Genomic DNA, 13,747 nt, shown 5'->3' with positions numbered 1-13,747 from the left:
ATCCTTATAATGTTCACTCTGCTCATACAGTGTAATTATATTCTGTATCGAATCGTCCCACGTGTAGTTTTTCTGTTTCCCTCACTGAATTGTAAACTTTTTGATGACAGCCTTACTCAGCTTGGAGCAGGAATGGGGTCAAGTTAGGCTATTGGCAAATCCTATACATACTGTAGTAGTCTAGCAAAAAGTCTATCCTGCTTTTATAAAATGTGTCTTTTAATATTATTATCGTCTGAATTGTACTGAACAGTGAGATGCAGCCCTGGAATTTGCTGGGAAACACAAAAGTACGCCCTTGGTGATTTTCTAGGTTGTTAAGCTAGTTCATTTAATAAAACAGAAGAAATTCTATTTGTATCAGAAACATCTGGATAGTCTGCCAGCTCACTACTCAAAATCTGGCCCCATACCAGCCACTTCAGCACAACCTGGGAGCTTATTAGAAATTCAGAATCACAGGCCCTGCCTCAGACCTACTAGAAGAGAATCTGCATTTTAATAAGACCTCCAGGTAATTTACATACCTATGAAAAGTTTAAAAGACTGAAATTGTTGATTTTTTAAATTTATTCCACTAAGCCCCAAAGTTGGTGGGAAAACAGTATAATAACTTTTGGTTTTGTAGCACAAAGAGCTCTAGAGTTCATTGGCAAAGATCTGTATCAAGCTCTACCTTTTACTTATAGCATGGATAACTTTGGCCACAGTCTGTCTTTAATATTTGGGGGGAAAATAGGGATAATGAGAAGAATAATTTGTGGGTATTTTTTTTGTAAAGTATAAAGTGCTGCACATACAAATATATTTAAGCATTATTACAGTTTTCTCAGGTTCACTTAAATAAATTACAAATAACTCTGACGTCAACAATAAAGTAAATGAAGAGTGACTGTTGCTGGTCAAAGGTTCTCCATCATGGACATGCATAGTTGGTCTCCACACTGGTCTTGTGCTAGGAACTAACAACATAGGAAGTGTGGGCTGTCACTATGAGATCAACTAACGTTAGCTTTCAGCAGATGTTAAATTGCAGTGTACGAGGTTTAATTTACTATAATCAAATGTCTGCCCTATAAAAATACACAATTTAACTGACTAAAAGGAGATACAGAATGTCAGGTAGACAAATTTCATAAAAATCACCTGTTTTGCATTTTTGAAAATTTCTGTTAAACCTTGAAACAAATTCCAGTCATTATTGAGTCGTCTTTTGCCTTTCCCACCACTCTCTCACTGGACCTGACTAGATGAAGAAGTTGGGTTTGTTGTCTGAAATATTCTAAGGTGTTTTTTTAGAAAACTCAACTTAGGGTGTTGTCACCAGTAGGGGAGGTTTCTTCTGAATTTGCTTCTGATCCTAGGTAGATCTGAACACATTAGACACAGGGCATAGAAACTCTCTACATCCCAGTATCATTGTATTCTAGGCACAAACTGTTGAAGATAACATATGTCAGAAGCAGATGACAGAAGTCAAAGAAAACACTCTTTTTTTGCCACCCTAGAGTAATGCTTATTCAAGACATCTCTTACATTTGTTGTTTGGAAGTGAAAATATTTTATGTCAAGTCTTTGATACCTTGAAAGCTGTGACATGGACATAATAAACGAGACATTTGTGAAAGAATTCATTCTTCTGGGGCTCTCTGGTTACCCAAAACTTGAGGTGATTTTCTCTGTTCTAATTCTAGTTATGTACCTAATGATTCTCACCGCCAATGGTGTTCTCATCATAGTGAGCATCTTTGATTCCCGCCTTCACACCCCCATGTACTTCTTCCTGGGCAACCTCTCCTTCCTCGATATCTGCTACACATCTTCCTCTGTCCCCATCATTTTGGTGAGCTTAATCTCAAAGAAAAGGAACATTTCCTTCTCTGGATGCGCAGTGCAGGTGTTCTTTGGGTTTGCAATGGGATCAACAGAGTGTCTGCTCCTCGGCATGATGGCTTTTGACCGCTACGTGGCCATCTGTAACCCCCTGAGGTACCCTGTCGTCATGAGCAGGGCGGTGTGTGCACTGATGGCTTCTGTGTCCTGGCTCTCCGGAGGCCTCAACTCGATTGTGCAGACGTCTCTTGCCATGCAATTGCCTTTCTGTGGGAACAATGTCATCAATCACTTGGGATGTGAGATCCTAGCTGTCCTGAAGCTGGCCTGTGCTGACATATCCCTCAACATTGTCACCATGGTGATATCCAACGCGGTGTTCCTGGTCCTCCCGCTGCTGGCCATCGCTTTCTCCTACGTGCTCATCCTCTGCACTGTCCTGAGCTTGCACTCGGGCCCCGGGAGACGCAAGGCCTTCTCCACCTGCTCCGCACACCTGGCCGTGGTGGTCATATTTTACGGCACCATCTTCTTCATGTATGCCAAGCCCAGGTCTCAAGAGCGGCCCGGGGACGGCCAGCTGCAAGCTTCAGACAAGCTTGTTCCCCTGTTTTATGGGGTGGTGACCCCCCTGCTAAACCCCATCATCTATAGCTTGAGAAATAACGATGTAAAAGCTGCTGTGAAGTATTTACTGAGTAAGAAATCTGTTAACTGATAAGACCGAATAAAAATGTGGGCCTTTAGTGTATTAAGAATAGAAATGGCACCATTGGGCAGTCAACTGAGGACCTCCCTTGGAAAGCAAAGTCACGTAGAGAAGTTTTTATTCTTTGCCCTCACTTGCTCAGCGTAGCTGCAGTCATGGAGAAGAGTCGTCTGCTATAAACTCAGATTCTAGTAGGTTCTGATTCCTGCCTCACAGAGACAATGAATTCCTTTAGAACCTTACCCTGGTGATAACTGAAATGAGTGTTATTGGTGTCCTGTGTGGCAGCGTAGTGAAAAAAACCACATGAAAGCTCTGGAAATAGAGAGCCCTGAGTGTCTATTTTGCTGCGTTACAACCTACTTACATTAATATTGGGAAAGCCATTTATCTTTCCTAAATCTTAGTTTCCTTATTTGCAAAAGGGGAGTAATGAAACACTGTCCCCAGCATCATTATAAAGATGCAGTCAGCTGCCCGGAGCACCTGGCATAGTGCTGAGCTCATGGCAGCTGCCTCCGTAGAGGCGCTGAGCTTGACCCCTCCTGTGGGCTCAGAATTTAGGAAGGGAAACGAAGGCTCCACATTGAAGGTAAGAGATAGTAGCTAGCTCCTCTTTATGTTTTAAGCTGCCAGTCACTAAGGTCAGCTCCCGCTCCTTGACCACCTCTCCACACGTAAAGAAAACATCAAGAAAGGGGAGATGAGCGAAAGGAGGCTCGTGAATCCGGAGGGGTGCTCAGCAGACGGCGAGAGGTACTTCACCACTGCCCCGGGAGCGAATGGAGGACCTTCTCGATCCACGCCGCGTAACCGGGTGCTGCAGAAGAGCCTGTGGGGGTTTCGGGGGCCTGCGAAGGAGAACTGGTGCCCAGCTTGATGAGTGGGGGCTTGCTGAGCTTTTCCTCTCTGGGCTATAGTTCAGAGAAGAGCCGGAGGGTGGACTTTTTTAGAGCTGAAAATAAGCAGAAATTTTTTAGCTTGCCAGAAACGTCTTTCGGGCTCTGAAGGAGGGCTGCAATTAGCAACTGGGAAGAGAAAACCATTTCATTTTATACTCCAGTGAATTGAAACTCCTCAGGAAACCTATTAAAAATCCCCCCCCCCCCGCATTTTTTGTAGATTCTTCTGCCATGGCTGAGCATAGCATGTCATTGGGCTACATCACCAGCCGTTGTGACACCATGTTTCTGCCTTATTTTTCGACCTGAATTTTCTCTTTCCTATTGGTTTTAGAGCCATAATGTAATGCAGGTTTCTTAGCTAAGAGCTGTACTCTCTGCCAATCCATCTCCTTGGGGTAAGTCTAGATCCTGACCTAAGACCTTGCCGCCTACCTGCTCTCTCCCCGGGTAGGCGTGTTGTCACGGCACTGAACCTCCAGCTGCTGGTCCTTCTCTGGTTTGCATCACAGTGGGTGCTGCTTTTCGTTCTATTTGGACAGGTATGAGTCACACTCTGTGGGTGGGGCTCTTTAACTTCTACTCACCCCCACCTGGATGAGCCCTACATTTCAATCTGATCCAGATTTAATGTTTTTCAAACTTCGATTTATACTACCAGGGTTTTAGGCACATGTCCAAGGTCCTGCTTCAAAACCGGAATGACTGTATTAATAACAGGCAAATTAACTTCAAGACATAGAGTATTACCAGAGATAAATGATTTTAAAAGGTCAAGTCATTAAGAACATTAAAGAAGAGCTAAATGTAAATGCAGCTAATAGCGTAGCTTCAAATCCATGAAGCAAAAATTGACCACAACGAAAGGGAAAGCGGGCAAATCTATAATCAGATCTAGAAAATTTAACACCCACCTTCAGTAATTGGGAGACTAAATAAAAATCCAGTATGGATTTAGAACATTGAAAAACACTATCAAACAAATTGATCCATTGACATTTATAAAACTGTATTTACCAGTTGCAAAATGCACTTTTCTTTTAAATATGAGCCTGAAACTTTCACCAAGGTGGAGATATGCTGGTTGATAAAACAAGCCTTACAAGTTTTCAAACCCCTGAAAACATACAGAGATTTTGCTCTGAACACACAGAATGAAATTTTAAACCAATCTCAAAATAATAACTAGGAAATTTGAGAATATTTATAAATTAAGCAATACACTTCTTTAAAAATGTGCCAGAGAATAAATCACAGGAGAAACAAATGAATGATCATGAAAATACAATGTGTGAAATTTTGGGGATCCAGCTAAAGCAGTGTTTAGACAGGAAGAGTTTTAAAATGACTGTAGTAAGAAACAAGAAAGGTTTTAAGTTGCATAAGATTTCAACTCAAGAAGCGAGAAGAAGAGCACCAGAGTAACTCAAAAGTAAGTAGAAGGAAATCATAAAGATCAGAAATAAGTGAATTAGAAGACAAAACCAAAGAGAGAGAGGGGTGGGGGGATTGAAGAAAGCCAGAAGTTGGCTATTTGAAAAGATTAACAACATTGTTAAGCCTCTAGCTCACTTACTAAGGGGAAAAAAATGAAAGCACAAACTCAACATTTTAGGAAAGAAAGAGGGGGTATTACTGTAACCTGAACAGCTCTGCTAGTAAATTTTGACAATTTACAGAATAAACAATATTAACCTTACAGAAACATTTCCATGTGCTCAGAAAGTAAAGGATATGTTTCTGTACACTATGAACCTTTTGTATGAGGCCAGCATACCCCAGTACCAGCAACACTTGACAAGACTGTTGTTATAAACAAAACTGATAGACAAACATTACTCATGGATATGTACTCCAGGTGCTGGTGATGAGATGATGATAAAGGTACAAACCCTTCTCTCGGCATCTTCTCAGTTTAATTGGGGAAACTGGGGTGAGAATGGAGTTATTTGTGAATCGAGGGAGGGAGGGAGTGACCTTTGCGGGGTCTGGGAAATGGGATACAAAGGGCTTCCTGGAAGAACTGATACCAGAGTTGCACTTGGAAGGCTATCGAGGGCGGTCAAATGAGTATGTGAAAGGAACACCTTTCAGGCAGGGAGGTAACGCGTACTTAAACTTGGAGTTGTAACTTGTCATTCTGCGTTTAGGAGAAGGTAAGCAGGGCAGTGTGACCTGACCGCTAAATGTGAAGGAGTGGCCAGGTGATAAAGCTGGACTTGGCACACAGTGTGGTCTATGCCAACTTAGGAGCTTTATAGCTCACATTTTAGGTACAAAAGAAGGATTTTTAAATATTCATTTTTTAACCAGGAGAAAAAGAATATGAGCATGGCTTGAATGTTTAAAATAGTCACTTTGGTGAGATGGGAGAGAAGGGATTAGAAATAACACTGAAGTTAAAGCTCTGACAGTGAAAATGGATGAGAGGAATTTGAGTCCTGAGATTAATTATTAAGATAGACTGAGATTTGCATTACTTGGGTTATAACGTCATCTGGTGTTCACTGTACAGTGTAACTTGATTCAGGGAGTTAGAACATCTTGTCAACATAAATTCAAAACAGATCTAAGAGAGGAAAATGAGCTCTCGGCTGAGATCATAATATGGCCTTGGAGGTGCTTAATTAATATTTTATTTTGATACGTTCTAGAATTTCCTGGGAGCAACACGAGAGATGAACTGGTAAAGAATACTGGAGGGCTGGATGGCCCCTTCCAGTGACATTGGGGGATTCTGAGTGTGGGTACACTATGGGGCAAGTCACCTGATGCTTTATGCAGCTCCCCTAGAGAAGATGGTGATTCATCCCTGACTAAACAGAAGTCTGGCTGAAAATCATTACCCCTTCCCCAAAAAGAGTTACGATCACGGGAAAGACAGCTTCATCTTCTAAGAAGTAAGGCTATCACTCAAGTCGAAGACTCCATGGAGCCAGGTTTCCCAGGGAGGAAAGAGCATTGAACCGAGACAGGGTTACTGCAGGGGAGAATGTATGAGTTTGGTAGGCCGATGTAACAAAATACCCCAGACTGGCTGCCTCAAACAGCAGACAGTTATTTTCTCCCAGTGCTGGAGCCTGTAAGTCCAAGATCGAGATGTTGGCAGGGTTGGTTTCTCCCCGAGGAGGCCTGCCCCGAGGCTTCTCTCCTTGGTTTGCCGATGGCTGCCTTCTTTGCGTGTGTTCACAGTGTCTTCCCTCTGAATGCACCTATCTGGTGTCTCTGTGTCTAAATTTCCTCTTCTTATAAGGACTCCATTCGTATTGGATCAGGGTCCACCCTAATGAACTTACTTTAACTTGAATATCTCTTTAGAAATCTTTTCTCCAAAATATGGTCACATTCTGAGACACTGGAGGTTAGGACTTCAATGTATGAATTTTGGGAGATGAAATTCAGCCCATAACAGAGGGTTTGGTCACTTGGCACCTGATTGTTTTACATTTCTTCAAGAATATAATCAGAGTCTAGTCCAGGCTCATACCTGGATGTAGGAAAAACTGTGGGGTCTTGTGAAGTAATCTGCCCACCCAAATCCATGCTGATCAGCCAAGTAGTAGTGAGTTTTCTTTCTTGGTGGCAGCGAGCATACCCTCCTGATAAACTTTCTGGCACCTTTCTTGAACTGGGACACCAGCAAACAGATGCTTTAAGCAGATGTAGTGGTCATTGTTGATGGCTGAGGCCACAGAACTGTGTCAGCACTGCCTTTCCTAAAAAGTAAAAAAGGCATTGCCTTGTCCCCAGTGGACAGGGACCTGAAGGCCTGAGGACTTCATCATAATGTTGTTTCTGCTTTCCAGTATAATTTTTGGTTTGTTAGGGTTTTGTAAGTCTAGCATAGAAGCTAGATATTTTTAAAAAATCATGTTTACAAAAAATTTCTGAGAAGAAAAGCCAAAGAAGTGTGCCCCCCCCCACCAAATCATCAAAATAAAAGGTGGTTTTCAGCCTGAACTAGGTACATGGGGGCAAAGTCAAGGGGTTAGAAAGTCCAGATGTAGCAGAAAAGACTCAGGCCGTCCACCGGAGGAGGCGAAAGGACACCTTTATTAACACATGCGGTCCCTGAGGAGGCAGTCTCCAAATTCTGGGCCCCGAACAAAGGGCTTGGGTCAGCTTTATAGGGTCGGAGGTCGGGCCTGCTTGTGGCGCGAAAATAGTGGGCAGGGTTACAGAGGTCAGATAAGGTCACATATACATTCAGGCGGGTAAGCTGGTACCTGAAGTGGGGAATCCTCCTAAAATGGGGGCGGCTCCTGCCTCACAGAGAGATGAAAGGAAGCAAGAGCGGATCCAAATGGACAGACAGAGGGCTATTAGTGAACAGAGTAAACACAAGTGTGTGGAATTTGGAATATTTCTGATAGTGTAGCGAGAGCAGTATACATGAATTTAAACAGACACTTGAGTCTGACTCACAGCACATGGTTGCCTAATTTGTGCATAAGGGTCTATACCACTTTTGATTACCGTTACAGTGCCTGGAAGATGGCAGAGGCTGAATAGAATGAATGAATAGATAGTTCATCACAGAAGTCATGCTCCTGCAAACTGGCCCAAGATCACAAGCAAGGGAAGGCTACGCTGGCCTGGCCGGTGTACCAGCGGAAGGTAGCTTTACTGTGAACGCTATACGCCCGCATTTTTCTAAGCATAGTTTTAATTATGTATCCCTTCAAAAGGACTGAGTTTAGGTTTAAGCTCGGTACTGTTATAACCCTCTGTTTTCACTAGATGGCAACAGAGACTGGCTTGTCTTTAAGGCCTCCCTACTGAAAATCAGTCTCTTCGGAAAGAAAACAGCTCCCTGGTTTGTTTTTCTCCCCATTGTTACTAATGTTAACAAGTACTGAAAAGAAGTTGTTTTACTCCTATTTTTATTCAAAAGATTTAAAAACATAAACTATTGAAGAGAGCTGATAGTATCTTTGATCAAAGATAGATATCTTTCATCTTTGGTGATAGTATCTTTCATCAAAGATTAAACACTAAGTAATGGTTCTGCGCTCAGCATTGAGCTGGAGGCTATGGGGAATAGATACAAGAAGGCTCGTCCACGCCCTTGAACTCAGTGTCTCTTACATCCACTATCAGTCAATAGCTCTTTTTTCTCGCCCATGCTTATGGTAAACAACAGGAAACTCTATGAGGAGTACCTGCGGCTCTAGTGCTATTCAGGCATCTGCTTTGTGTGCTCACAAGAGACCCAAGATAAGATACAGCATTGGTTTCAATGGGAAGTGATTTTTAAAAGAATAGAGTTTAAAATAAATAAATAAAGTTAATAGTTAAGTATGTGGCCCATACGTGTACCCATTGGACACTGCTGGACTATAATGTAGAAATGGTAAGTGATTTTTGAAGCTTTAGCCAAGGCAGAACTCAAGGTCGTCCATGGTTTCAGTAGGGGTGAGTAGTGGCCTGTCTTGAGAAGACAGACACTGTTGTTTCCAATCAATAACTTTAAAGAAGGTGTATTGGTTTGCTAGGGCTGCTGTAACAAAGTATTGCAAACTGGGCAGCTTAAACAGCAGACATGTGTTCTCTCACAGTTCTGGAGACTACACATCCAAGAGGAAGGTGCCAGCCGGGTTGGTTCCTTCTGAGGGCTGTGAGACATGTCCCATGTCTCTTGCTTCTGGTGGTTTGCTGGCAACCTTTAGCATTTCTTAGTTTGGCATTCCTTGGCATCACCCCAATGTCAGCCTTCATCTTTACATGGTGTTCTTTCTGTGTCCATTTTTTGTATCCAAATTTTCCCTTTTTATGTGAACACCAGTCTTATTGGATTAGAGGCCCACCCTACTCCAGTATGATCTTAACTAATTACATCTGCAGTGACCCTATTTCCAAATAAGGTCATATTCTGAAGTGCAGGGGGTTAGGACTGTAACATACTATGTGTATTTGGGGAACACAAGCCAACTTTTAACAAAAGGCTTTAAAACTAGTTCCCAAGAGGGTAGTATAAGTATCCTCTGATTGATACACTTTTTGAGCGTGTGTGTGTGGGGGGGGGATGGGTGTAATTTCATGAGATCACCAACATTCCCCTGTGTAGAAATGTATAAAATATAGAATATTTATGCTAAAAAGCAATTACAATGATGTCTTCCCCTTCCCTCTCCCTCCCTCCCTCCCTCCCCTCCCCTCCCCTCCCCGCCTCCCTCCCTCCCCTCCCCTCCCCGCCTCCCTCCCTCCCCTCCCCTCCCCTCCCCGCCTCCCTCCCTCCCTCCCCTCCCCTCCCCTCCCTCCGTCCCTCCCTCCCTCCCTCCCTCCCTCCCTCCCTCCCTCCCTCCCTCCCTCCTTCCTTCCTTCCTTCCTTCCTTCCTTCCTTCCTTCCTTCCTAATTGTTATTTTTTTACACAATGATACTGAGATTAAACTTGATACATGACTTGGAAATATTGAATCCGTACAAAATAGGAGGGGCATACAAGTAGGAAAGCATAGGAGAAGTTTGTAACTTATCCAAATAGCAGCCAAACTTCATACTTAAAACAAAATACGACAACATAGAGCCTTATTAAGTTTGAATAACTAAGTTTCCTATAACAGATACTTTAGGTTCTAAAGTCTCTTGGCCAGATGGACTTGAACTTTTTTGGGGGGTATTGAAGGACACCCTAGCTGCTCTCCTCATAGCCAGGCCAGGCACTCCTGGTTATCCTGTTTGATCGCCAGGGTGAAGCCCATCCGGGAACAATGTGGCCTCTGGCAGCCAAGCTGCCTGAGAGGAAGAACCCTCAAAACAGGAGGGCGCTAGTGAGTTAGCAAGGGCATCAGTCAGCCGGGGCGCAGAGCACTGTTCATGCGAAGGCTGGTTTTCCAGCCGAGACCTCTGAGCTGGATTAGGCCTGATTTCTGCCCGCGGGAGAATAACCCATTCGTTCGGCCTACTCACCGACCTTGGTGCACACATGTGTGGCACAGCAGCATGAAGAATGACCTGAATATCTGCTGGGACGAAACAGGGCCAAGACCAGGACAAGGGCCAGAAACTCTGCAAGTGGATGGTGGAGATCCTGTGCCAGCTTGTGGGTGATCCTTGTATTCTTGCCATTGCCTCTTTTCTCAAAATTTTGACCATTCTGCTGGCCGTGTTTATAGGTCAGGCGACTAAGTGTGGGCAGAATGCTTGGGGGCCACCTCCTGGAGGTATCAACGCATTCGCTGAGTGTGATTGTCGGCATTATCAGTGTCCTTTTCCCCAACGAAGGGCAACTCTCGAACGTCCTCTATTAACCTTAATGTGCTCATTAATTCTTCAGTTCATCAGCATTCTCAATTAACATTATTTAAATAGTTAACTCTTCTTCCACTGGCTTAAATTTGTTTTCAAAACTCAATTTTTGCTTCATTCAACAGCTTTTTAATATATGAAACAAATTTATTCCTGATTACAACTATATAATTTGGTCATGTAATAGAGTCATATTTTGGCAGAAAAAAATCTTCCTAATTTGTATGCCAGACCAACTACTTCTTCCTCAGACAACACTGTGTTTTTCAGATGCTCTGCCAATGGAGTAATTGTGAGATCCACTGTTGTGAGAGAGCACAACTGAAGACCAGGATAGAGAACTCAGACAAAACATATGTTACTAAAAATGACAATGGAGGCCCTTGTAAGACCTAACAAACTATGGAGGTCTACGTAGCAATGCAAGCTGTAGTCCAAGTCTTTAAGGACTCGCACAGACTGAAGATGGCAGCTCATCTGTTGTCACTCACACTGTTTCCAGCCCTGAGCACAACATAAATTCATGATCACTGAACAGACAGAGAACAGTTAACCCAGGTTTTGGAATTGGAAGCTCTGCTAAAAACTCTTTAAAGGACCAACAATTTATTTGACAAGTGATTTTCAGGCAAGTCACAGGGGAGTACAAGTCCAGCTGTTTTTATTGTTGATTTTAATATTTTTAAGACTAAATAATTTAGAAATTGGCAAACGTAATTGAAGTATGTCCTTCCAAAATACAACCAAACTTACAAATTTGTAACTCAATAAGCAAGAAGGGTCATATAGCATGGAATAGGTATGAATTCTCTGCAACCCTAACTTCTTATTAATTCATCATACTGTTTAACATAGTATTTCTGACTAGTGCATGGTATTTGCTCCCTCAGCCAGCTCAGTAGCCACTTATTAATTTGAAATCAAAGAAGTGACCCAAAATATTCTTAAATCAAAAGCAATGAAAATTCTTTTGTAATCACAACTTTACAGCATGATGGCAGGTTTAAAGCTCTCATTTAGCACTGCTTGAGTTTCTACTATGTACCAAATATCCAGATTTATGATGCAACTTCCTTTCTGAACATTATACAAAGATAACTTTTCTTATGATTTTGATACACAGTTAAATTTTATCTCATTCTCTATTAATAGAGATGACGACTTTTCTTTTATTAGGCTCTTATTGGAAACAAAATTCTTCCCAGTATGAGAAAGATTAAATAATTTCTAGCCCTTAAAATTACTTAATTCCGTGAAAATTAATGCCAGGAATATTTCAGGTAGGAAATATGTGCAGCAATTAACTTATTTAAGATCCTGGTAAAAAGTCATCTCAAAGAGACCCCTTTCAGAGAGGACATCAATTACAGCAAGAGGTCTTCTGATATCGACATCAAGTTTGTGCTAAGGTCATAGACTCTCATAATTTAAATGTTTTGACATGTGCTCACATGTTTAACTTGCTGAAACACATTTAAATATTTCTGTAAATCACCTACCAAACGTGAAGAGAAGACTACCCGTAGTACCAAGTATCCTTGAGAAAGGACTGCGGCCTTCACTCTAAAGGCACATCACAGGCTCAAGGTGGCAAGCCCATTCGCAGTGTGAAATGGAAGTGTTTTATATGCCTTAGTAGGTCCAGTGAGTACTGGTGCTTCCATTTCTATAGGAGATATGGCAAGGTGGCCTCACTCCCTGTAGGTAGATAAAACCATCCTCTGGGATGGTGTTCCATAGGACTCAGCCTATGATATCCAAGAGTTTAACTACCTGCCGCTATAATCATACAGTTTACAAACAAGGACATAGGTAAATGACTGAGTTAGGGACAGTGCCCAAGCCTTACTAAAGTGACCAGGACAGGAGGACATTGTCACCAAGCCCTCTGCTGTGTGTATGTACCTGCAAACAAAAGAGGAGTCTGATCTGCCTGACTCTAGAAGAGAAGGAATTTTGTCCAAGGTAGGAACACTTTATCCAAAAGACACAAAGTCTGACCCCTAGAAAATTGAGCAGGATTGGAGGAAAAGGAGAGGCTGTTGCTTTTCTAATCTTTGTTGAAATATTTCACAAGGGCATCCAGTTCCTTTACCCTGAATCTTTCTTACTGAGCAATCTCCTGATGACACATCCATTTCCAAACCACTGGAGTATCCTGTATCTACTACCAGGGAAAGAGCACCCTCAGCTTGTTGGAAGTGTTGTTTCTTCCACTGTAAATTAACAAAACTGCTAGTGTCTGTTTTGCCATCTATTGCTTGAGAATTTTGTTGTTATATATAAGCCAGTCCCTGAGACTAGTTAATTCTTGACACACTGGCAGATTCAAGTGTCTGGGACTGAAAAGGAAGAAACTTTAGGAGGTGATGGATATAGCTATCATATGTCAAAACTTATCAAGTTGTTTACTTTAAATATGTGCAGTTTCTTGTGAATCAGTTATACCTCAATAAAGCTGTTTTAAAAAAATTAAAAATCAATCAATCAAGGGCGAGATCCTAGGCCCTGTGAGCTCAACAAGCTCCGAGGGAGGCCCTGTGCCCCTGCTGGGGCCACTGCGTGTGATCTTCTCTGATATCGGTGTTCTTTCAAAGTCAGCATGTTCTAATTATGACCATTCATTGATTGACATGTGACTTTAACCACCCAGATTTTCTTAAAAACATATATTTTTTTTATCAGTAAAGCAGAGATACCAACTTTAAAATGCATAAATGAGGTAAAGTCTCATTATAAATTTTTCTGGTTTATAAGAAACATGTTGCTATGACACATCTTAGCATGTCAGTTAATTCTTCTGCTGAGGTTCTTGAAGTAAAGCTGGGCTCAGCCAACTAGCAGCCTGTCTTCATGCCTCAGCTCTTCCGGGCTGGGTATCAGAAAGGACTTGCTTGTCCCTGGTACAACAGCAGTGAGAAATCCGTGAGTGGTTATTATGAGTTAGCCAGTAGGCTGGGTACTTTCTCATATATTTATCTAATAAGCTCTTAGCCCTGTGAAACAGTTTCCATTTCATAGGTGATGTAACAGAGGCTTAGAATAATAAAGTAA

General features: G+C 42.2%; 1 protein-coding gene across 1 annotated transcript; it reads left to right on the top strand.

Moving 5' to 3' along the window:
* The first annotated feature begins 1,512 nt into the window (after positions 1-1,512).
* LOC107546602 (olfactory receptor 13C3-like) lies at positions 1,513-2,551 on the top strand. Its single transcript, XM_016225031.2, has one exon. It carries the CDS (start codon positions 1,598-1,600, stop codon positions 2,549-2,551), a length of 954 nt encoding a protein of 317 aa, XP_016080517.2. The 5' UTR covers positions 1,513-1,597.
* Positions 2,552-13,747: the final 11,196 nt, after the last annotated feature.

The sequence above is a fragment of the Miniopterus natalensis genome, chromosome 12, assembly GCF_054644295.1.
Source record: "Miniopterus natalensis isolate mMinNat1 chromosome 12, mMinNat1.hap1, whole genome shotgun sequence".
Classification (NCBI taxonomy): Eukaryota; Metazoa; Chordata; class Mammalia; order Chiroptera; family Miniopteridae; genus Miniopterus; species Miniopterus natalensis.
The sequence above is the reverse complement of the archived record's forward strand: the minus strand, read 5'-3'. Positions and strand labels throughout refer to the sequence as shown.

Bases quoted from the DNA above. Each gene is read 5' to 3' on its own strand.
- LOC107546602 (XM_016225031.2), top strand. From the start codon at position 1,598: ATGGACATAATAAACGAGACATTTGTGAAAGAATTCATTCTTCTGGGG.